Source organism: Protopterus annectens, chromosome 14.part0 (assembly GCF_019279795.1).
Source record: "Protopterus annectens isolate FY-2018-M chromosome 14.part0, PAN1.0, whole genome shotgun sequence".
In the NCBI taxonomy this organism is placed as follows: domain Eukaryota; kingdom Metazoa; phylum Chordata; order Ceratodontiformes; family Protopteridae; genus Protopterus; species Protopterus annectens.
In genome coordinates, this window is record NC_056748.1 from 498,883,437 (window position 1) to 498,909,885 (window position 26,449).

The 26,449-nt window shown below is 40.1% G+C and overlaps 1 protein-coding gene across 1 annotated transcript in view; it reads right to left on the reverse strand.

Annotated features, from left to right (window-relative positions):
• The window catches only part of LOC122788689 (extracellular calcium-sensing receptor-like), a 193,580-nt gene that overhangs the window by 56,895 nt on the left and 110,236 nt on the right, over window positions 1–26,449 (reverse strand). Inside the window, exon 4 of the mRNA XM_044055584.1 lies at window positions 8,841–9,677. Within this exon, the coding sequence (XP_043911519.1) occupies window positions 8,841–9,677 (837 nt within the window). The remainder of the gene's footprint in view (window positions 1–8,840; window positions 9,678–26,449) is intronic.

A 26,449-nucleotide genomic window follows, 5' to 3' on the forward strand; every position in this document is an offset into this window, starting at 1 on the left:
ACTATTACAGAGATCTATATTAACCAACAAGAAAGAATGATACAGTTGCACATTACCACCCCCTGCCTACATGCTGTGTACTCTGTATGATGTGCACGTATGGGTACAGTGTCACAATTCCCATTAACTGGGCTGTGTGCTCAGGTGTACTAGAGTAAAGATGGGCAATGTAGTGTCATATGTAAAATGATGGCCTCATTGTAGAGTACTGTCTCCATGCCCCCTACAGGCATACTAAATTTTCGCACACATTAAAATTAAACAGATCAATATAAAGTGCTGTGTATGTAGTGGGAAACCAATACCAACAGTTTCATCTGTATGACTGAAACATGTGAATGTTGTCTCCATGAAATCACATCCAAAAATCATTAGGGGGCCATAACAAAACAACATCATAAAACCACAACCCCTCTATGATGTCCCTGCTCTGTGGCAGTGATCAAGGGGCCACAGTTCTCACCATTGACACCAGAAAAATATACATACACAGAATTTTCAGATGCAGCTCTCTGCACCTAGTATAATTTCCTTTAAGAGCACACAGGGAATGCACACTCCAGTCCTGGGGCTGGGCTTTCTCTCCAGGCATCAAATAAGACTCCCCACTGACCACTATAGAGCCGAATCCTTAGCCAAGTGTTCCAAGCCAAGTCCTCCACTTCCCCATCTTGAAATCAGTGCTCTCAACATCTCTGTTCAAAGTAGCTGTCACACACACACACTCTTTCAGATTTGATTTTCACATACATACACTCACGCACACACACACACACACACACACACACACACACACACACACACACACACACACACACACACACATGCACACACACACACACACACACACACACACACACACACACACACACACACACACACACACACACACACACACACACACACACACACACACACATACATTCACACCTGTGAAAAGCTGGCAGAGCTTACCCAGTCTGCCACCTCCACCCAGGCTATACGGTAGATTTTCTGCCATCCAAAGCCAGGTTAAGGCTCTTATGAGGGTACCCAATTATACTTAGTAAAATTAATATTTATACAAATGGTAGTGTTTAACCAAGCAGCAGGACTTTCAGAAACGTGGAGCCACAGTGCCACTAAATAAATGCAAGTACTCTCAAAGGTTAAATATTTTCTAAAAGACCAGCCACAATAAAAGATTTAGATATATTTAATAATAAATAATAAAATATATGAAAATACTGAATATATTTACAATAAACACAAGAGTTTCAATGACAGGAAATATAAAAACAAGGCACAAGACAGATACAGAAAAAAAACAACATTTGGCTAATCTCACTACATTTTTTAACTGAAGGATTACTGTTCCCTAGTGATTTACTAAAGCAAGGCAAGATGAAAGTGGATGAGTGTCTTGACAGGTCCAAAAACAGAGTGTACTCCTCACATCTCTCACTAGTATTCATATAGTATTCATATACAATTGCAGTGCTTGCTACATAATGACATAATATCTGGTCAACTAACTCTGTGGTTCCCACACTACCGTCTCAATAGAAACATGTTGCAGGATCTAGCACTGATGTGTAACAATACACACATAGAACTTCAGCTAAGGTTTAATACAACATCTGGAAACTGCAATTGCAACACTTCCACACGTTCTGCAGAAGGTAACCAGCTATTCTCTGGCACCCCAGATGTGCAATTAGTTCACCACTAAGGACAATAGAGCAGGATCCTAGCCCAGGCTTTTCACAGACATTGCATCTCTGGCTGCATTCAGATCTGTGAGATAAAATCTTTATAGCCTAAACAAATTATTTAATTTCAGGTTATTTTTCTTAAAGTTAGCTGGGCTGAGCTTAAACCCTTCCCTTCCAGTATCCTCTGTTAAAATAGAGACATTTCATCAGTTACAGCAATACAGTCTGACATACATGTATATTTCTTTTCTATCCAGCATGACCCACTGCTGATACATTTTTAACACAAACAACTTTACAATTAAATTTTTAACGTGTACTGCCCTACTCTTCCTGTCACAGCTGGCACTACCTCACATTGTCAGACCCTCCACCCTCAAAACACATGAAATAAACTGTAATCATAAAAAATGTCCATCAATGATAAACACATCATTCTCCCTTCCTCACCCTCCCCATAAAATATAGCTATACCCTGTGTTATGCCTTGTGCAGAGCTACTGCATTCAACTACCTCTGTAAAACCACTTATCTATTTTTCAGTACAGCTGGGCAGAAAGGCCAAGCTCAGAATGAAAAAATGTCAGCCAACAGTAAACTTGCATCATACATCTGGGTGTGCAAAGATCAGTTCCTACAAGTGCAATGTTTTGTATTACCCTCCTAATCCATGCAACCTTATTAAACTGTTATACCTAGCATGTCTTATGAAAATTGTCACTGTAAAGTTCATCTCTGATGTTCATGAAATGGAACACTGATTAATATACATGAAGAATTAAGTCAACTTGCAAAATGTAACAGACAATATTGTAACTAAACATTAACAAATCTAGAGTAACACAGTTTGGCATTGGGCACATCTAATATTATCAATATTATGTTAAGAAATATCTATATGCATCCCTTCTCCTTGTGAGACATTTCTTTCTCCTCTGAAAAAGACATAAAGAAATAATAAAATATACTTTCAATGCTATCATATATAATGTAGAATACATTTTTAAAGAACAGTCAGCGGTTACAAGTACTTACAATTCATCTCAGATGCCCTTGCTCTGACCTCTTTTTCCCACTGAAAAAGGAGGTCAAAATGGCACCTCAACAGATCATCATATGGGTGCCTGCACTGCTCACCAGAGTGGAGTATGCCAATGTTATTAGTCACCACCCTGGCAAGAGTGTACCAAGCATCCACTTTATATATGGAACCCTCATAAGATTCAGGTGGTTCTGGTGGTCTCTATGCAGCAGATACAGAAAGATCTTACTCTCATTTCTGTACTTCCATGGAACCCTGCCAATATCAGTGCCTTTGAAACCCGTAGCTATTTATCAGGTCACATTCCAGGGAACCAGCCCTCTTGCAGTCATACAAGTTGACTTTTTTTTGCACATGACATGCAACATCAGACAACTTGTTACCATGACCATTAATGGTGCCACCATTACTGCTTAGCCCACAAGTTAATGGCACAGCATGGAAGTTGTATTCTGGGTACATGATACCTAACTTTTTTTCTTTAGTGCCTCTACAGGTTTCATAACTAACTAGAATTCTTCACATCCCTACAGGAGTCATTTACCCACCTACACATGCTCAGTGCACTTTACATGTGAGCAAGCCTCTCACAACTTTTCTCATAGCTGCAATGAATAAAAGCTGTGATTCAGGAACATTCATTAGCCAGTACCCTGTTAGCATGGCTGCCATGCTAGAAGCTTCAAAATGTTGCAATACAAGCTCCCCAACCACCATGGGCTTTATTGCACTATGCAGGATTGCTCAGCATCATGTACCACAGCTTACTGAAAGTTCGGATAGCAGGTGTTTTTGGTAACTGCATTTCTTAAGAGTTGATATTGCTTGAACCTATTCTTAAAATATATGCCTGAGGTTTTCCCCAAAAGTATGTTACTAGTACATGTTTTGCTTATTTTATAGCTTGCATGCGCATCCATGCTGATAGTGTGTGGGGTTATAATACTATTTCCCAGTACCATGGCAGGGTACATATATTTTTCTGTGGGATAGAACAAGGAACTGAAATGCATTTATTATTCCATATTTGTGAAAATACAGTCTATGTATACCTGTACTCCAAGCAGAGAAGTTTTCAATATCTACTGCTATGACACTTTTCTAAGGTCATGTAAAGCAGTAATTGGTATAATAAATACTACAAGTGTTTTAATGTTTGCAGTTGTTTGGTGGTGAGAGCTGCCTTATGCAGGTATTAATATTTATTATGTCTGGTGGGGGGTACCTGAAAGGAAGGCAACATTCTCTTGCAAGATGATGTGAGTGTTTACAAATGCTCATTGTGTGTATGATACTGTGGGAAGATGACTAGTTAGGTAGGCCTATGAGAAGATGCGCAAACAGTGTGTATCCAACAGCAGCAAACACATATGCCCCATACAGTTTGTGCCCTGGCCTGCACTACACATATTCTACAGCAGGTGTTGCCATGTTCATGTTCCATAGGAAATCATCTCTAATATTCCTGACATACTGATGGCCTTGCTAGGGTACACTTTACTTACGTCATTGTGGTATACCTTACTTCTCAGTCTATAAACAGTGGTATGGGTAACATATGTGTTACTCAACTGGAAAATACTGACAGAGGCCATAAAATGTTGCCCCTGTATATATTCTACATTTTCAACCTTTTTTTGAGATGGAAGGTTGAATCTGTCAAGAACTAGTACAAAACACCTTTCCATGTTTATCCCATATCTGTGTGACATTCCCTGTAATGGTAGAGCAAGGCCACATAGTTCTTGCTTCACAGGCACCCTAAACGTTCTATCAGTATATGCATATGGTATATCAGGTAGTGATATGAAAGCTCTCACATACTTTTTTTACATTTCAGAGCACAATGCCACAACACGGTAAACTGCAAAAATGCAAGTTCTCCCTTGTAAAAAATGACATCATAGCACAGGCCCTGTCTCCATGGTTGGGAGATGATCGACCATGACAAATCTGACTGGCTTTTTCTTGACCATGCCTAACAGGATATAACTAATTACATCAGTGCTGTTGGTAGCTGAAACAGGCATAAGATCAAGTGAGACATTTATTTATTTTATTTTATTTATTTATTTTACATTTGTTAACCGGGATAGTCCGACTGGATACATGTCCATTTACAGCGGAGGCCCGGGGAGAAAAGCTCCAAGCAAGACAATATGAGACATTACAGAAGTAACAAAAACATAAACATTTAAAGCAAGGTGAGGTCAGTCATTACAAGATATGTAATTAATAGCTTGAATTTAGTTAGTTTACTTAATAATTATACATGATGACAGCAAATTATTATAATAAGGATTACTCAGATAACCAGGATCTAGGAGTAGTATATTCAGAGAGATAGCTAGCCAGGGTTAAAACAATGGCAGGTAATATCAGACCCCAGGTAGCCTTTTAGTTTAGTTTTAAATTGGTTTAAAGAGGGGAGTGAAGTAATATCAGGAGGGAGTTTGTTCCAAGTTTTCCCCGAGTTGAGGAGAGAGTCACCAGCTGCGTTATTAGTTTTACTTGTTTGTATAAGGCGACTGGATGACCTCAGTGGTCGAGGGTTATTGCAAGGGAGATCAATTTTTGAGTGAGGAGGGTATTCAGGGTTATATAAAATTTTGTGGGTCAGTACTAGTAGGTTATAAAAATTAGTTTCGTAGCTCAAGCCAGTTAAGCTGGGTTAAGTTGGTACAGTGGTGGGTTCTATATGGTAACCCAGTAACAAACCTAGCGATGTGATTATAACAGATAGTGAGCTTGTTCATGATCGTTTTATTAATGTTATGTAGTAAGGGGATGAGTACAGTAGGGTAGAGAGGAGATGGGTTTGGGCAATGGCAGATTTAGCTTGGGGGGTCAAGAAGCTTTTTATTCTATATAGCGAACCTAGTTTCTTATTGATTGATTTAATCATTAGGTTTACATGAGTATCAAATTTTAGGTTGTTATCTATAGTTACCCCTAATAATTTTGTCGCGGGATCCGGAGAGATTATTGTCCCGTCCTTTGCTTGGATCGTAAAGTTGAGGGGGCTTGACCTTTGTGTCGGTGAAAACAGTAACATTTTTGTTTTTTTTGGATTAAGTATCAAACGACGATTAGAGAGCCAGTCATGACATTGAGCCATTAACATGATAAGTGCTGCATAATATTGGGCTACTCATCTGGCAGATGACAGAGCGCAATGGGAGATGGCCCTCTGACTATCCCACCATTAACAGAGGCAGATGAGTTCCTAGCATCTGTGCTTGGGAGTCTGCATAATTTCATAATCCATGGTGGAGTCTCAAATTTTGGCACAGAGCTCAACAGACCATACCGAATATCTGTTGGTTATACCCCAGGAGGGTATATCTTAACATGGACGAGTATGTGTCATAGTATGTGAATGTCTGGTTTAATATAACTTAAAAACATAAACACTTTTTGTTGCAGGAACACCAGAGCTACAGATGCAGAGACCACTGACACAGGCTATGTTAACTGTTAATTTCCATTATCACCATTTTAGGTATAGCATGCATTAATTCACTGAGCTTTATGTAATGGTGAGGGGTCTGACTTAGTTTTGGTGATTTGCTTTAGTGTATTCACATCTGCAGTGCTCTCAAGTCCTTCACAATGGATAAAGAGGTGCATGATGTTGAGGGATTGTCTCGCTCTGAAAATGATGGCAGCCAAATCCCAGCACAGTCAGGGATCACAGTGTCAGTGCTACATCCCTATATCATTTCATGGACATAAATTGTAAACCTGTGCATCACATCCCTCAAACCTAAGAAGACACAAAAATGACGTGAAGACACAGTGTTTATTGAGGATGATCGTCTTCATCCGCTGCACACTCTCCATTAGTAGCTTCCAGCTTCATTGAGCAAGAGATGGACATGGGTTGACATTGTTCTGGTGGTCCAGCATGTCATGAGTACCAAGCACCACCTAAGATAGCATTTATGCAGGGCCATAATACAAGGACAGGCTGAAACCAACACTCTTAAGCTGGTATTTGTGGTATGTGGTCCGCATGATGACCTCCAAGAGCGCATCAGCCACATGTTACATTTTGGGCAGGTGGTGCAGGGAGATTATCTGCATCAGGTGCCCCTTTGCATTCAAATATGATGGCTGACACATCTCCCATAACTTTTCTGCTCCCTCCTCCAGTGAGGAGGCCACAATTAGACACACAAGTGGTCATGGAACAAACTGTCTTCCCAGCATAGCATGGATCATGCCTGTGAACCTCCCATGAGAGAGCAATGCCATGGATGGGGCTGGGCACAGTCTGCATATACATCTCTTGTGTGTGCCCCAGACTTGTCCAACAGAAATTATCTTACTGCATCTAGCAGAATCAAATAGCAGGGCACCTCCAGACACATCCAGACATTAGCTGTGGGCCCTCAGCAAGCCAAATAAACATTTAACAATGACATGGGTCTGTGACAGGAACTAATCGTGGCCATTCCCTGACATGAACTGCAGATTTATAATGAGTGCATGGCTCCAAGGCATATCCAGCATCACCAATAAAATGTCTCTAGGTAAAATCACTCTTTACAAGCAGCTGGTATAATTTGTCTGTGTAATATGTGTGAGTCGTGGTATTGCCTGGATGGCCAGCAGGCACATTGTATATTATACTTTCTGTATTACAAACTACCTGGCAGTTGATAGAGTGAAACCCCTTACACTTGATTTACCCTCTTCCCTGTCCCCCAGGTGTGGTCTTTATTTCAATTTGGGTGCAATATTTCATCCACAGTTCATCAGGGTACCAGGCTATGTTGTAAAAAGCCCACACGGCGTTGGCTGTCTCCTCTATAATACGTGAAAACCACCTATGCCTCCCCATATGCTGAGGCATGGCATCAAGAAATCGGTGGATTTTGTTTAAGGCAGATGTCTGGGATTCACCCACCATGTCCCCTGTTAGTTGACAAAAGGTCCCTGTAGCTAGTATACTCAAAGCCATGTGTATCTTGTCATCCACAGGGAGAGGTAATTCATGTATCCCATGGGTCTGCATATCAGGGTGACACATTTCGACTAGCTCCCACATGGTGCATATGTCCGAGCAGTAGTGGTACAAGATTTCACTATCCTGGAGGGCATGATAGAGTGAGTGTGGGTAGGTGTCATGCCACTGACAGGGGGCTATTTTTGCAGTACCATGACTACTAGCAGAGAGTAGAGCCTGTTAAACATACAGATTTGATAGTGTAGCATCTACCTCATACATGTTTCCTCACTCCCATGACTCCAGGATTTTGCTGCAGTCACTAATGCATCTTGTATTTTTCAGACTCCTCTGAGTTTCACAGCCATTATCAATAATTTGATGTGTTAATTTGCCATCCTTTCTCTTTCCTAATCTCTCTATCCTTCATAAAGTAAGCCATTTGCAAATATGGTCATAATGCCAGAACTCAGTTTAAATGTTTGTAGGTATACTAATATGGATTACAAGATGTTTATAGGAAAATGGGATCTATTGTACTTAAGAGTATCTAGTTTTGTGAAATTTCAATATCGTCTGTAGAGCTGGCTTTACAAAGGTGAATATTACTCCTTACAAAGCTATATATAGATATAGTATTGTAAGCAATTAATGTTTCCACATACCGGTGATGGAATCAATAGTCCCACTGCAAGCGTAATAGAAGCAGGCAGTTAATCTTTTTTGCAGTTAAACTGTATATTATGCTTAATGTATGCACCTATTATTTACTCTTTGATCATCCCTCATAGCACTATTATAATAGCACATACTAATCAAGCCTCTTTTCTCCTATGTCATGCAAGAAAATGGACCTTTTCTCTTGTATACTTATTATTTAAAACAAAATTAAAGTAATATGACTGAATAACTAAAATCACTAAAACTGGTGCACTGAGTGCATTTATTTTAGCAGTGAGAAGAATACTGTAGTGGTTGCTGATGAACCAATAATTTAAACATACTGGTGTCACTTTTCCTTTACAGGACTACGATTTCACTCATATTTTTTACTTCTACAAAATGGTTTTACATATTTAATACAGCCATTTAGTTCACATTACCATGCAGCTAATGTCACTGAAGAACTATCATTTTTGTCCGTGTGCAGTACCTGCCATGGCTGAATATCATCAGTGTTTGAACAACTATAATTAAATAATGCTTTATAACTGCATCTAAATGAAAGTAGATCATGTAAACCATGTGCAAATGCATATACTGCAAGGTAAACGTGATAGGTGTAGCTCAAATCGTTCAGCTGAAACACAAGCATTCGATCTTCATTCAGTTTCACTTCATCACACAGTAAATACTGATCAGTGTTGCCAGGATGCATTGACTCAGAGCTATCATTAACTGTCCAGAGGCAGTTAAATGCCTCAGTCCAGAACTTTTTAATGAAAATATCATTTTTAGATGTGGAAGGATGTAGACTATAAAGGTATTCCCTGAATCCCGGCATGTCACCAGTATAAAGAATCAAGCCAATGGTACCATTTAATAAATTCCAGGACTCCTTTGTAAACCATCCTGGTGTAATGGCACATGATGCTGTCAATATTAAAACCATCCCAGTTACATTATGATAATAAAGAGCTTCAAGTAAGGGTTTTACATGCACTTCATCACTGTAAACAAGGACAACATTAACAAATGATTTCTCTATACTCCTTATTATTTTAGTAAATGTTTCTCTGGAGTAATTTATGTGAATTTTTTCTAAAAATGCAATACATGTTCCAGTCTTCTGAATTTCCCTTTTCAGATCTTGACTACCAATTTCACCAACATCATTGTCAGATGCAAGGATTCCTACCCACGTCCAGCCAAAGTGCTTAAGTAATTGGGCAAGAATGTATGTCTGGAACTTGTCACCAGTTACAGTACGGAGAAAGGAAGGAAAAAGGGTTTTATCACTTAAGACATTGTGCTCAGCTCCAGGGCTAATCTGAAATGAAAAAGATAATAAGATTTTAAACTGTTTAAGCAGCTGTGTAATTCAGAACATTAAATAAAACCAAGCACAGTCTAACATCAAGTGATAACATGTATTCCAAGGTAGATCTGGCTAGAAAGTAGACTCGTTTAGTTGACCATCGTTTGATCTATTTTTTTGTTCTTGTTTCCTTGCATGGAAGATAGTACAAACCACCTAAAACCACAATTAAGTTTACTGTAAGTTTAGAGAATCGGGGGTCATAAAAGTTGACCAAATGAGGGTCAACAATGTGAATCAACTTTCTAGCATAAGGCTATCTAAATATGTCTTATTCTGCTGCATATAACTTAAAGTTGAAGGTCTACATTCATTTGTAAGAATAGAAATGTGCATAGTAATATGTAGTGCTATTCCACAGACCTGCAAGAAATACACACAGCAGTTAAGCAGCCTTTTCTTTCAATAAAAGCAGTTTATTGAAGTGCTAAATATGTCATTTTGTGAGCTTATTTTCATTTTGAACAGGTGTGTATGTTTTTTTTCTGATTATTATGACTTCACATGGCGAAGGTTCAGTAAAGCCTGTAATTTGATGCTCCTGGAATTACTGCATTCTATATGCTAGTACCCCACCCTAAAGTCTCTTGTAAGTTTGGTTTGCCTAAACTACACAAAGATTTGCATGCCCCCCCCCCCCCCCATGAGACACATTGTGGATGCCCATGGTTCTATTAGACAACCCATTGCAAAGTACTTAGATATTAAACTAAAGAATTTTGTATCTGAGGAGAAGAGTGTATGCAAAGACTTGTGGGATTTTCTACAGAGAATAAATTTATTAGAATACATCGAAGGTGGTTATTTCATCACCATTGACATGAAAGACCTCTATAATGTTATACCCCATAATATAGGGGTAGAATGGTTTTGTGAATATCTCTTGGAAAAGAATATAAAACAGGTAAAAATTACCAAATTTGAACATTTATTAAGTATTGTCTTGCATAACAATTTTATTTTGTTTGATAAGGAGTACTATTTGCAAGGCAGGTATGACCCTGACCCTGAGCAGTATCCTTCCTTCACCAAGAATGATGCCACAATATAGAGACAAGATGATCAGCTTTAACAATTGGCTTAATGTCTGGTGTCATTCAAAGGGGATCCAGTGTCTGTCTGCCTGGGATGACATGCTTGACAAGCCACGCTGCTTCAAGGGCGGCTTGCACCTGTCACCCTGGGATTCCAGATATTGGCTAAGGCTCTTGCCACCCCCATAGTGCCTTTTTAGGCAAGGTTCAAATTCTAAACCTACCACCCTAGAAAACAAAAATGGGAAGAAACTGAGGGTAATGCTGCTCAATGCCAGAAGTCTAAATCTCAAAATGCACGCACTCGAGGCCCTTCTCAGTATGGAGAACATCGATGTCTGTGCTGTAACTGAAACCTGGTTCAAGGCTCCTGAGAGCACCCGGCACTATTAGGTTTTACCTCATATCATGCGTTCCGGCCCCAAAACCCGGACCACACCACAAAAGGAGGGGTGTATCCATATTCATAAAGGATACCCACACCTCCAGGTTGGTGGCAACGCATAAGCTTGAAACCATCCAGGTGCAACTAACCATAGGCAAAACTGCTCTACAAATTGTAGCATGCTACAGGCCACCCTCTCAAACTCAGGAACCCCACACAGCCTTCCTGAAGACACTGGAGGGTATAAATGTATCTCCAAACACCATCATATTGGGTGACTTCAACTACCTGAATATAGACTGGGAACATTACTCAAGCCCTAACTTTCTAGCCCAACGGTTCCTGGAGTTCATAAATTCAAATGCCATGGAACAGCTAGTCACTGTTCCCACAAGAGGAGAATATATACTAGATCTCATTGTCAAAAACATGGGGACAAAATGCTCCACACCGGAAGTATATCCCTCATTGGTGAGATCTGATCATAAACTAATCTCACTGGAAATCCACATCCCGCCCCCACCCCAAACAAAAAAGACCACAGTGAAAAACTTCTCTAAAGCAAACTTCACACTACTCAAGACTGGTGTGGTATCCTTCAAGGCCCCTGAGCCAGTGGAAACCACAACCCAAGCTGCGGAAGCCCTTACAAATGCCTTCTATGAACACCTCCAGGACTGCATGGATCAGGCAATCCCAAATAAAACCAAGACTCTTTCCACAAAGGGCAAACGTCCAGTCTGGTGGACCCCAGCCATTAACAAACTTTACAATAAGAGGAGAAAGCTATTACATGATAAAACAAAATCCATAAAAGGGAAGTCACCCTGATCATTATTAGTAAAAAAATACGAGCACTCATAAAATCAACTAAGGCCAATTTTGAGAGAAAAATTGCCATGGATTCAAAGGACAATCATAAGGCCTTTTTCAGCTATGTTAGGAACCTGGGTGGAAACTCCCAGATATGCTCAGAATTAGTCCAAAATGATACAAAATCACTGAACCCACAGACATTGCCAACATACTGGCAGACAGGTTCAGTGCAAACTTCACCCCCTCTCCCCCCCTAAAGGAGAGATAACTATCCCAGCCGAGTGTAGCCTCCCAGACATCTCAAATGCGCAGGTGAAAGCTGCTCTCTCTAAATCTAAAAACACAGCATCAATGGAACCGGATGGTGTCCCCGGCTGTGTGCTACACGAGCTAAATGAGGAATTAAACCCGCACATAAGGCAGCTGTTTAATCTCAGCCTTACCACAGGATACGTGCCCAAGGAGTGGCGTACGGCAACTGTGGTCCAACTCCACAAAGGCGGCGCCTCTACGGACCCTGGTAATTACCGCCCCATAAGCTTAACAAGTCTAGTCTGCAAAGCTATGGAGAGGATCATAATGGAGCTCATAAACAAAGATATAGGGGACTTGCAGACATTGGACCCGACCCAGTTTGGCTTCGTCAAGGGAAGATCATGCCTTTTGAACTTAGTCGACTTCTTTGAAACAGTCACCAAGGCCATTGATGAGGGAAAGGCAGTCCATACAGCCTACCTTGACCTTGCAAAGGCTTCGACACAATACCCCACTCGGGTATTGTAGAAAAACTTACCAGCTTAAATGTAAACCCATATGTCACAACATGGGTTGCAAACTGGCTTAAGGACAGAACCCACAGGGTTAGAGTTGCTGGCGCTATGTCAGACTCCAAGCCGGTCACAAGTGGTGTCCCACAGGGCTCGGTCCTTGGCCCCCTATTGTTCGGCATCTACTTCTCAGAAGTACAGGCCAACATGGGAGGACTTTGGCTGACAAAGTTTGCTGACGACTGCAAACTGGGCGCCATAGTGGAAAGTGCATCGACACGGATATCCTTCAGAAGGGACTCACGGAAACAGATAGCTGGTGCCAGAGCCATGGCCTGAAGTTAAACGCCAAAAATGTGTAGTCATACCCTTCGGGAAAAACAAGGTAACCCCAAGCTACCATATAGGTGGCAATCCACTAAGCACAGAAGAGGTTATCAGGGACCTGGGGACCCAGTTTGACAGTGGCCTTTCTTTTGACACTCACGTTGCTAAAGTGGTTAGAAAGACCTTCTACATTGCCCACCTGATCATGAAGGGATTCACATCCAGATCTAGTGAGGTCATTGTTCCCCTGTACTCTTCACTTATCAGACCAATGATCGAGTACAATGCCCCATTTGGGATGTATCTCACCCGACATCTGCAGCAATTGGAGAGACCCCAAAAGTTCCCCACCAAAAGTATAAAGGGACTCCAAAATCTGTCATATGCTGCCAGATTGAAGAAACTCCAGCTCTATTCAGTCGCATACCGTCTGCTCAGAGGTGACATGTGCCTGACATACAAGACCATGTCCAACCTGGAATTAATGGACATGCTCCACCTCAAAAAATCCAAATCCACCAAAACCACTAGAGCAAGCGACTTAAACCTTAGCACGGATATAAATAGGACGTGCTGGAGGGATAGATTTATCACTCAGAGACTCCCTATGCTGTGGAATAAAATCCCGGTCCATGTGAGGCAGAGCACCTCGCTGACTCTGTTCAAGAGAAATCTTGACCTGTGGATGGGAGATCGTAGGTTTACCCCGGGAATCATCTCTGTGTCACTGCTGGACAGAGGCACACCAAACTAATGGGCACAGTATTTTTTCATATAAGGGGTGGCGTAAGCCACAAAAATTTGGGCTAGGCTTATAAATGCCTTAGGGCAGATAGCCTAGTATAAACCTATGAACCTATGAACAGAGGGCATCTCAATGGGTTCAGCTTGTGGGGGGACATATGCTAACATTGTAATGTTACAATGGGAGAAAAAATACTTATTTAACTCAAACTATTTCTCCCATTGTACATGTTATATGAGATTTTTGGATGACATTTTTATGTACTGGGGGGCAGGGAAGACTATACCTGAATTTGTAGAATATCTAAATGGGTGTACCCCTTTTCTAAGATTCACACACACAGTTGGAGTTGATGAAATACCATACCTTGATGTGAGGTTAATGAAAGACGGGGTATTTAAGGTGTTTAAATCTGAAATTTACCGAAAACCAACATACTCAAACAGCTTTTTATATTTTAGTAGCTCCCACCCATTTAAACAAAAGAAAGCTGTGCTAAAAGGCCAGTTTGTAAGGGCTGCACGAATGGTATCTGAATTTGAAAGATTCCTGGATGTGTGACCATCTCAAAGATACGTTTCAGAAGAGGGGATACCCTAATTCATTAATAAATGATGTGATGTTAGAAGTGGTAAATAAAAGGGAGAGGGGACAATTTAAGCCTTTGTTATACCAAAATCAACAAGTAGAAATAAGTTGAAATGATAGGCAGGTTGTTAATAGTGCTGACAATCAATCACAGGTTCAAAAAACAGATCAAAATCTTGAGATATCTGATGAGAGGAAATTTAATAGTGCATTTGTTACAATTTTTAATAAAAGTAGTAAGAACGTTGCTGATATCTTATTTAAAAATTGGGTGGTATTGACTAATAATAGAGACACCAGACACAGAGTGGGTGCATCTCCTACCATCACATATAAAAAGGGTAGAACTATCAAAAACTTTTTTGAATACACACAGGTGAATACACAAAATGGATACATGAAAAAATGTGGTTCATGTAACTATTGTTGTTATTTTCATGAGGGCAGTTCACTTAATATTAATAACACTATAGTGAAAATTACCAGTAGATATACATGTACGACAGAGAAAGTAGTGTATTGCACAGTTTGCACAAAATGTCCCTGTTTTTATATAGGTAAAACAGAGCGGAAACTAAAAAGCAGAATTTATGAACATGTAAGAGATATAAGAAATAAAAGGGAAACAAATGCTTTGGCTAGACATAATATGGATCATCCAGACCATACTTTTATATATGGAATACTGGAGGTAATTACACCAGACATAAGGGGTGGACCATGGACATTAATATTAGAAAAACAAGAAGCCCTATGGCAATTAAGGATGAATTCCCTGCAATGGCCAGGATTGAATGACAGTTTCTCACTTGCATGTTTTTTAAAATTAAAAGCTCTGGAAAGATGAATTGTATATAGAAATATTGTATATGTTTTATATTTAATATTAAATAGGATATTTTAGATTATTTATTTATTTATTTTATTTATTTTAAATTTGTTAACCGGGAAATTCCGACTGGACCAGGTCCATTTTCAGCGGAGGCCCGGGGAGAAAAGCTCCAACATCAAGTTATACAAATACAGTACATCCAGCATAATACACAAAACAGGTTACATCATGTATGCTGAGCATAGTAATATAACAAGAATTAATAAAAACACTCCAGGTAAAAGATATAGAACATGGGTAAAAAGACAATGTCAGTCATACTTTGGTAAGAAAAGAAAATATATCAAGTAAGATTCTACAGTTAAAAGTACCCTTTCAGATGACCAAGCCTACAGGGGATCAGAGCTCCAGCATGTGATCAGAGAGGAAATTGGGGAGTTAATAGTAGTATGGGTAGGGTTATGTGATACAAGGGCCATAACCATGTACTAAGAAGGTGCGATTTGAGGGAGTTTTTGAATATGGATGTGGAGGGGGCAGTAGACACAGATAGGGGAAGAGAGTTCCAATTTCTGGCAACGGTGTGGGAGTATAGCACTTTCCCTGCATTATTGTTAGCCTTGGTGATGGAGAGGAGAGATTTTTCACTGGATCTTAGGTATCAGTTTGTAGTATAGATAGTAAGTAGGTTGGATAATGAGGGTTTTTTTTCAGGATATTTGAGAATATTGTAGGCTGTGCCCAGCTGGTGATAGTTAAGTAGCTGTGGTAGCTCAAGCCATTTTAGTTATTTTAGTGCAGCACAGTGATGGGTTCTATAGGTTGAGTTAGTAGCAAACTTGGCTATTTTATTGTAGCATGATTCTAGTTTGTCTAGGTCACATTGTCTGATTTAGGTAAAGATTGGTGCTGCATATAATAGAGTTGAGAGGAGGTGGCTTTGTGCAAGAGTGACTCTTGCTTTTTGTGAGAGAAAGGACTTATGCCTGTATAGGGAGCCTAGTTTTTTGTGTACTAGTTTTATGGTATGTGAGATGTGAACATCAAAGTGGAGATTATTGTCTATTTCAATGCCCAGAAGTTTGGTGTGGTTAGAACGGGAGATGGTGGTGCTGTCCTTAGATGTTATGGTAAAGGAGAGGTTTTTTTTTATCTGTTAGGGTAAATAATAGCAGTTTTGTCTTTTTGGGATTTAGAATTAGTTGGATCCGAGATATCCATTTTTCTACTGAGATAAAGGTATCTTGAGTGAGTGTATGTAGGGTGGTGGGAGATGAGGCGGAGCAGATCAGAGTTGAATCATCTGCATATTGTATGAGTGTGGCATGTTGTGTAGAGCATTTGAGGTTATTTGTGAAAATAAAGAACAACAGCGGGCCCAGTATAGAGCCCTGTGGGACACCTATGGTGGTTGGAAGTTGTGTAGACAGAGTTCCTTTCCACTGGACTGATTGTTGCCTGTCAGACAAGTAGCTTCTGAACCAGGCTATAGTAGAGGAGGTGAAGGATAATGATGTTAGTGAGTCTAGTAGAATGGAGTGGGAGACCATATCAAATGCTTTTGAGAGGTCGAGGAAAATGGCTGATACATATTTGTTATCATTCCTGTGAAGGTTTATATAATTAGTGAAAGATAGAAGGGCTGTGGTAGTGCTATGATGTGGAAGGAAACCGTGTTGTGTGGTAGATAGTAGATTGTGTGTGTTAAGAAATGTCATCACCTGCAAGTGGATGCATTTCTCAAGAATTTTGGATAAGGGGCAAAGGATGGCAATAGGTCGGTAGTTGGAGAATTCATAAGAATTACCTCCTTTATGGAGAGGAATGATGCGAGATACTTTCCAGAGTTTGGGTATGTAGGATTCTAGTATGGAGCAGTTGATAAGGATGGAGACAGGATATGATAAGGAGTCACTAGCCATTTTTAGGTATGCAGCAGGTATGTTATCAGCTGCTAGCGTGGTTGGCTTTAGTTTTAGGAGGAGTTTTTTGATAGTTGAGGTGGGCACTGGTGATAGGCTGAAAGAGGGGTGGTGTGGAATAGTTTAGGTTGTGACTGAGGTAGACTGTTTTTGGTTATTTGACTGGACAGGGCTAAGATGGATTTAGTAAAATGGTTATTAAATTGAGAAGCTATGTCTAGGGTATTGTTAGTAGAGATGGGTGCTGGGGTTGTGGTTTTGCCTGGCTTTAGTAGGGAGTTAATGGCATGCCAAAATGTTTGTGGACTATTTGAATATTTCCTTTGGGCGCTAAGAAAATAGTTTTGTTTGTTTATTTTGGATTCAGCCTTGGCCTTGTTTCTAAGCTGTTGATAGTATTGTCTGGAGCTAGGGGTTTTGTCAGTTTTCCAGATTTTCCAGGCTTTATCTCTAGCTTTTAGTAAGGCTCTGGTGTCCCTATTTAGCCAGGGTGCGTAGTTGGCTTTAACTCTGATCTTTCTGCTGGGAGCTAGACTATTAAGGGTGTTAGAGAAGGTAGTATTGAAGTGGTCTACTGCCTGGTCTAAACGAGTGTCTGTAGTGGTTCCCAGTTGCAGTGGCTTAGGACAGTATTTAGGTATCGTGGGGTAAGGTTACGGTCATCTCGTACAAATTTGTAGACTACTGGTTTGGGGTGATTGGAGTGTTTCTGGAGTAGGAAGGTGGGGAGATGATCACTTAAGTCATCTGGGAGGCAGCCTACTGTATAGTTTTGTTTGGGATAGTTGGTTAGTGTCCAGTCCAGTATGGATTCTCTCTGTTTTCTCATCTATTCTAGTTGGTTCTTTAATTAGTTGAGAGAACCCATATAGATTGATATGTGTAGAGGGGCTGCTGGAGTTACAGGTTGCCCAGTCAGTGTTAAGGTCTCCTAGTAGGATCGTTTCCTGAGGTAGATTGTCCTTTGTCCAGTGTAGGATGTCTTCTATTATGAGCGAGTTGTTGCCTGGAGGTATGTAGCAGCATATTATATTGATCTTCTTGGTGTTTCTTATGGATAGGACAGAAAACAGGACTTCAGCATTTTGAAAAGTGGGTGGTGTGGTGTGCAGGAGCTGGAGGTTAAGGGTGTCTTTAAAGAGAATGGCTACTCCTCCTCCTTTCCTGTTTGTTCTATCAGATCTAAGTGTATTATACCCTGGGGGAAGAAAGACTTCATCTTGGATACTGGGTTTAAGCCAGGTTTCTGTAATGGTGAGTATATCAGGGTTGTAGTGGGCTATGAATGCATGTAGGTCTGTTAGCTTGTTGGTAATACTTCTTATGTTGAGATTTAGGATTAGCAGGTCAGATGTTTGTCTAGCTGAGAGGGGACCTGGATTTGGGTGAATGTCACCAGAGGTTAGCAGAATTTGTAGGAGTGTCAGTATGTGTTTTTTAATATTAATAGTTTGAGAGCTTGGTCTATTAGAGTTTTTCTTAGTGTGATGAGATGGTGTAATTTTTGTTAGTGAGTAATATGTAGTTGTAAGATTTATGATTGTAGGGCAGATGTAAATGTCTGAGTGGGTTTGAGAGGGTGGGCTAGTGTGGGTAGTGTGATAGCAGTTGTGCAGCGGTAGATCTGTTTGTAAGGAAGTTAGGAAGGTTAGCGATAGTAGAGCTAGTGATAGGGATGAGAATGTGGGTAACATGATACTACTTTGAGTGAGAAGTACAACTAGGATTCCTGGCTGGTTGTGTGTGAGGGTAGAGTTGTGTTGTCTGGGAATGTGTTTTAGGAGTGGGATCAGTGTGGGATGTAATTGGATTGGGGGGTGGGGGGAGGTAGGATGAGTGGGTTGGGCTAGTTGTTAAGGAATTAGGGGTTAGACTACTGGTCGGGTGATTAGGGGTTAGAATAAAAGTAGAAGTAGTGGTAGCGGGTGGGTATAGGAGGCAGGTAGGGGAGCGGAGCAAGCCCGAGCGCAGCGAGGGCCAGCGAAGCGGGCTAACGCCGACTCTAAGTGTTTCTTTAGACTTTGGTAAGTATGTAATGTTAGCTTAAATTGTAATATTTTCAACTGAAATTTTAACTGTAATTTAATATGTTTGCACTAAGTTATAGACTATGTTATGGGCACAGAGTATAATTTTCTGACATTCTTAAAAGGATATAGAATTAAAGCTGGGGTTAGTTACAGATGAAACAGGAGAGGAAATGAAATGCTCTTTTATAGATTTGAGTATTTCTCAAAAGAAACTTGACTTTAGTTTGGGGGGGGGGCACTAACTGGAGAGCAATATACAACTGTTTAGTCCTGGTGATGTACTCATCAGTATAGAGGTTTGACTAAGGAACTATACAGCAGACATGTACTAATACACTCACTAACATTTGTTTAAGTTAATGCAGGTAAGGTATTTTACTGTCTAGACACTTGGAAGTTAAGCACCTACATTAGTATTTAGTCTCTCTAGTTGCAGGACAAGTGTCTGTGGGTGCCCAGTTCTCAAGAGAAAAAACTGAAATTTCTACTGCTTGATATGGGGGGCAGAGACCTGCTTGACCTGAAGAATGGTTTGGATTAATTAGTATTTAGTCGCTTTAGTTGCAGGACAAGTGTCTGTGGGTGCCCAGTTCTCAAGAGAAAAAACTGAAATTTCTACTGCTTGACCTGAAGGATGGTTTGAATTAATTAATATTTAGTCTCTTTAGTTGCAGGACAAGTGTCTGTGGGTGCCCAGTTCTCAAGAGAAAAAACTAAAATTTCTACTGCTTGATATGGGGGGCAGAGACCTGCTTGACCTGAAGGATGGTTTGGATTACTTGAATGCAAAAACTTACAGTAGGATGATTACACACCAAGGGAGACAAACAGCTGCTGTTGGATTTAGTATTTAGTTATTGTATTGTATTTATATATGAGATATAGTATATTTATTCATTTCTTTAGGTATATTCTATTAGTTATGTAAATAAGGGGGCGTGTTTTAGGATTGATTATATGCTATTCAAGTATTTAAATGAAGTGGATTTTATTAATTAAATCACTTTGAAGAAGTTCCTGACTGAGCAAGGACGAAAGCTTGGTGCATATAGTGTGGACTTGTGTGTGGAATACATTTTTGTGCTTTAAATCTACCTAGTGACATTATTCAGCTTTCTCTACTTGCATCAGCTGTTCTCCAGGTCCATGTGTGCCGTTTTTGCTGATAAGTTTGCATTCTTGTTTACTTCAAAGTCAAATCTCAGCCTTATTTATTTACTGGAACACTATGTTTTCAGTGCCGTGCAAAATGCTTCTTATAATCATTGGCGAACTTGTCATTTTCTGTGTTACATTACACTTTAGTGAATCTGCCTGGAGTCCAACCGTCCAACCATCTGTGTCCTTCTATTTGAATTTAGTTGCTCCTTTATTAATTTGCAGGATTTTCTTCTGGATGGCAAAAAGTGATCAATTTACTGTCATTAGTAGCCAATGTGATTTACATTTTTTTAAATGCTTCCATATCTGAATGCATTTCTCTGGATGACTGTTAGAAAGTACCAATATTCTAAGCAACTCCAACTGACTTAAATATCATGTTGCTTCTTATCAACATTCTGTTATTGAGATACCTTCTTTAACATTTTACTGTAAGGCTGACTTGCAGTAATCGACTTTTCAATTTGTTCAATTAGGTTACATGGTTCACTGGCATTTTTTCATGTGTATTTTGAGTTCCAGCTTGAGTTTTTATCAGTTGTGTAAATATACTGCTGAATGATTTCATGACACACCTATTGCTTCTTGACTACTGATGTAAATTTCTTGGTTACCTCATTACTACTATCTCAAATTACGGGGATACATTGGGGGAGTTTTATGTCTCTGGTAGGTCCTAATTCCATTACATTATGGCTGAAATGATTGCCCCATCACTAAGAAGGTGCACTGTGCATCTCTACCAGCATGTTAATAACGGTGGTCATCAATGACTTACCAAGTCAAACCCGCATATCCAATTATGACTACTTAGCCTTCATGTCTTTACTTACATGTGCCAAAATGACGACTGAACCACCAGTTTCTTCCATCAAAGTAGTTGAACTAGCATTTGCCTGTCACTCATACCTCCCTCTGACCAGCTCTTCAGTACCTAAACCACTTACCAAACTTTGATTTTCTAGGTCATAGTCAAAGCTTTATCCTCTCTATGCCAAAGGGCTGAGTTCATCAATCTTTCTGTTTTCCATTATTTATCTGACTGTTGGCATTAGCATTTTATCTACATCCAATTGTTATTAATATATTTTATACCTAATATCCTTTTTATCAGATTGATCTTTATCCACTAGGCCACATTACCCTGCAAAGCCACTGTCTATAAATAGTTTCATTAGTCGTAACCAGATATGAGACTAATTTGTATAGTCTACTTATGAATTAGCTACATTTTTACTCAGTACAAATCAACGCTAAATAATGAATATACATCATCTTATATGTGAAGATCGGTACTGTCAAAACATGATTTAACCTCCACCCGTGCATACTCTCTATTTTGGCATCATACATGTACTGAAATGTTCTTGTAACTGAGATGCTAGGCAATCCTTTCAATCCCCTTGGTCACTCCGCCACCAGTGTTACATGTTTATTGTGAAGTCTTGATCATTTTGATATATGCCAAGTTAGATGAAAGCAATTCTCCATTCAAAGATAAAATTCTGCATACGAACATATAAGATTCTTGATTTTAAAAATGTTATTATTACTGTCATTTTCCTGTACATTTTTTTATAATTCATTCTTATGCTTTCTCTCTTGCACATATTGTATAATTTATGTTTCCTACACGCTTTATGTTGTTTGTATTCATCCTTGTATTATTGTTTTTGTTTGACCACATATTGTATTGGAGCTTTTCTCCCCGGGCCGCCACTAAAAATGGGCTTCACTCCCAGGTGGACTTTCCAAGTAAACAAATGTTAAATAAATACATAGTTCTTACCCGTTTCACCATAGTACTGGCTTCATAGAATTATATAAAATCTTTAAAGTCGGAGAAGCTTATAACTGACCTTCCTCTCACCATGTGCTAAACATTCTATCTGTTTTGTTCAGTCAGTCCAGTTAGGCTGAATATCAAGTTAACTAGCCCAGCGAAAATATGAAATAATATAAGGTATCCTCCATATCAGTTTAGTCCTTGCAAGGTTTCAAACAGCTACATTACTCCATTCCACAGTTTATGTCAAACTCACAGTTAACTCTGTTTTTCTTGCTCTATACAATAAATATAGCCACTTTTTTCATTATTTGCTTACTTTCATAAAGTTTTACAGTGAAACATCAGCTCCTTGTTGTTAAACTACATTTGACCCAAAGAAAATTCTCACTACCCACACTAACCTGACAGTGATTTGGGCATCAGCATTTACACTTATCCATTCTCTAAATGAAACATTCATATGGCCAGGGTCCATAAAATATAATTTAAGCCAAACTTATTACAGAATACACCCATGGTTTCGTCTGTGTACATTTGGGAGCGCACATGCAGTGACTCACCATGAACCTATCAATCTCATAATAATGGGTGAGGTAACCTTCCATTTCATATTGATTCTAGAACTGTTTATAACATTATAAGTCATATGACAATAACTAAAATCATCAAGGCCTACAACAGATTGACGTGTTACTCTTTCAGAACATCTCTAGGACCCATAGCAGCTAAGGTTTAGAAAATTTACTCTCCAATTTCCAATCAGCAGCACCAACAAGCACCTAGCATTATTTATCACACAGTCACAGACGCACATTTATGTGTGTATACATGTATGTATGTATATATGTGTGTATATACATGTATGTATGTGTGTGTATATATATATATATATATATATATATATATATATATATATATATATATATATATATATATATACACACATATGTGTATGTGTGTGTGTGTGAGCTTGTGACTGAATTGATTGAACTGACTATTTAAAAATTTCACCTTGCTTTACCTATATAATCCAGTTGTTTTTTCAATACAGACCATACAAGAACAAGAGACTGTTAGCAATTTTTTTTAGTGGGGGTTAAACAACTGTCATTATGCCTGGAGAAAATAACTGAAAATCTCTTTAAATGCTCCATTGTAACCCGTATCTTCCCCACATTTGATATGGGAAACCTTACAAATGCGTATATCTACATATACTCAATCCTGTTAAGACTTTCCACCTGTAAAAATAAGTTCACCACTCAGGGTTCTCAATAATTATATAACATTTGGAGTACTGAAGAGTCACTGTTTTATACTCTACATCTCAAACAGCATCTCCTACAGCCTTCTTTAACAATAAAGGAAAGTAATTTTACAGCGTTATAACATAATACAAAAACTTGTAGCAGTTCTCCCACTTACATAGACAACCCAGTCAGGTACTGTGGCCAAAGTTATGTTTCAAGAACTCCCTCCCTTACAGCACTGGGAATCCATGCATGTAAAATGTGCTTTTGTCACATGTGGACTACATGAAAAGAGACATGGAAGAGCTCTCTGATCACATATTCCAGGCTGGTATGACCCTGACCCTGAGTACCATCCTGCCCTCACCAAGAATGATACCACGGTATAAAGAAAAAATTATCAATTTCAACAATTGGCTAAGTTTCTGGTGTCATTCAAAGGGGATCCAGTGTCTGTCCACCTGGGATGACATACTCGACAAAACACGCTGCTTCGCTAGAGACGGCTTGCACCTGTCACCCTTAGGCGTTTGAATACTGGCCAAGGCTCTTGCCACCCCCATAGTGCCTTTTTTAGGCAAGGCACAAAAGACAAACCCACCACCGTAATAGCACAAGAAACAAAAACTGAGGGTGCTGCTACTCAATGCCAGAAGTCTAAACCTCAAAATGCATGCACTCTAGGCACTCCTCAGTATGGAGAAAATCGATATATGTGCAGTAACAGAAACCTGGTTTAAGGCTCCAGAGAGCACCCCAGCACTACCAGGCTACAACTCATACCATACATTTCAGCCAGAGAACCTGGACCGAAATACAAAAGGCGGGGGCATATCCATATTCATCAAGGATACCCACACCTCCAGGTTAGTGGCACAGCATGATGCTTCAGAGATCATCCACGTGCAACTAACAATGGGCAAAACTGCAATTCAAATTGTAGCTTGCTACAGATCACCCACCATGTCCCAGGACCCCCATTCTGTGTTTCTGGAAACACTGGGAAACATAAAGGTCCTACTAAACACCCTAATATTGGGTGATTTTAATTACCCAAACATTAACTGGGAGAACTACTCAAGTACTAACTTCCTTGCCCAACATTTCCTGGAATGTATAAACTCAAACACCCTGGATCAACTGGTCAACACTCCCACCAGAGGTGACAACATATTGGACCTGGTCATCACCAACATGGGTGACCAGTGTTCCACACTGGAGGTCAACCCCTTGCTGGTTAGATCTGGCCATAAACAAATCATTCTGGATATCCACATTCCACCCCCACCCCAATCAAGGAAACCACTGTGAAAAACTTTTCAAAAGCAAACTCCCTATGCTAAAGGATAACACTGTCCAAGCTGCAAAATCCTTTACTAATGCATTCTACGGCCACCTATAAGAATGCATGGATCGTGCTATCCCAAGCAAAACCAAGATTCACTCCACCAAGAAAAGAAAGCCAGTCTGGTGGACCCCTGCCATAAACATGCTCATAGGTTCATACTAGGCTATCTGCCCTAGGGCATTTATAAGCCTAGCCCAAAGTTTTTTTGTTCACCACACCCCCTTAAGTTTGAAGGATACTATGCCATTATTTTGCCGTGCCTCTGTCCAGCAGTGACACTGAGGGTGATCCTGGGGCAAACCTGCATCTCCCATCCATTCAAGATTTCTCTTTTCTCTTAAAGCGCCAGAGGTGTTCTGCCTCATGTGTACATGATTTTTGTCCACAGCATAGGTGTCTCTCTCTCTCTGATGATCCTCTGTCCCTCTATTTATAATTTAAGTAACTTAAGTTAGTCTTCTTGCTCTTGCTGTGAGGAACTTTTGGGGCCTTCCAATTGCTCTGCAGGTGTCAGGTAGATACATTCTCAGATGTATACAATAGAAGGAAGAAACTGGTACAGAAAAGAGTAAAATCCCAAGAAGGGAAGACATCCCTGATCAGTATCAGCAAGAACTACGATCCCTCATAAAATCATCCAAGTCTGGCTTCAAAAGAAAAATTGCCAATGACTCCAAAGATAACCACAAGGCATTCTTTAGCTATGTCAAGAATCTAAGTGGCAATGCTCAGATCTGCTCGGAGCTAGTGCAGAATGGCACAAAATACACTGAACCAACCGATATCGCTAACATCCTGGCAGACAGGTTCAGTGCAAACTTCACCCCACTCTCACCCCCAAAAGGGCCCATAACCATTACCAGAAGAATGGTAGAGCCCCTGAAATCATAGACACTCAGGTTGAAACAGCCCTCTCCAAAGCCAAAAACACAGCATCAATGGGACTGGATGGTGTCCCAGGCTACGTCCTACACAAGCTCAAAGACAAACTAACCTCTCACCTAAACAGACCGTTCAAACTCAGCCTCTCCACAGGCTACATACCCATAGAGAGGTTATTCCATGCCACAAAGCTGCAGCCATAACAGACCCAGGGAACTATCACCCTATAAGCCTGGCTAGCTTGGTCTGCAAGGCTATGGAGCGCATCATCATGGAACTCATTAACAGAGACATTGAGAACCTCCAAACACTGGACCCTACCCAGTTCAGCTTTGTTAAGGGCAGATCATGCCTTCTAAACTTGGTGGACTTCTTTGAGACAGTTACCAAAGCTATAGATGAGGGAAAGGTGGTACACACAGCCTACCTAGACCTTGCAAAGGCCTTTAACACCATTCCCCATACTGGTAATATAGACAAGCGCACCAGCCTGAACATAAACCCCTACGTCACAAGATGGGTTGCCAACTGGCTCACGGACAGAACCCACATGGTGAGAGTTGTGGGAGCTAGGTCCGACTCTTAACTAGTTACAAGTCGCATTCCCCAGGGCTCAGTCTTAGGACCCCTCCTGTTCGGCATATACTTCTCAGAGGTACAGGCAAGCACAAGAGGACTATGGCTGACCAAGTTCGCAGACGATTGCAAACTAGGGGCTATAACTGACTCTCCGGCTGACAAAGACATCCTCCAAAAGGGTCTCACTGAGATGGATACCTGGTGTCAAAATCATGGCCTCAAACTAAATGCCAAAAAGTGCATAGTCATCCCCTTTGGAAAAAACAAAG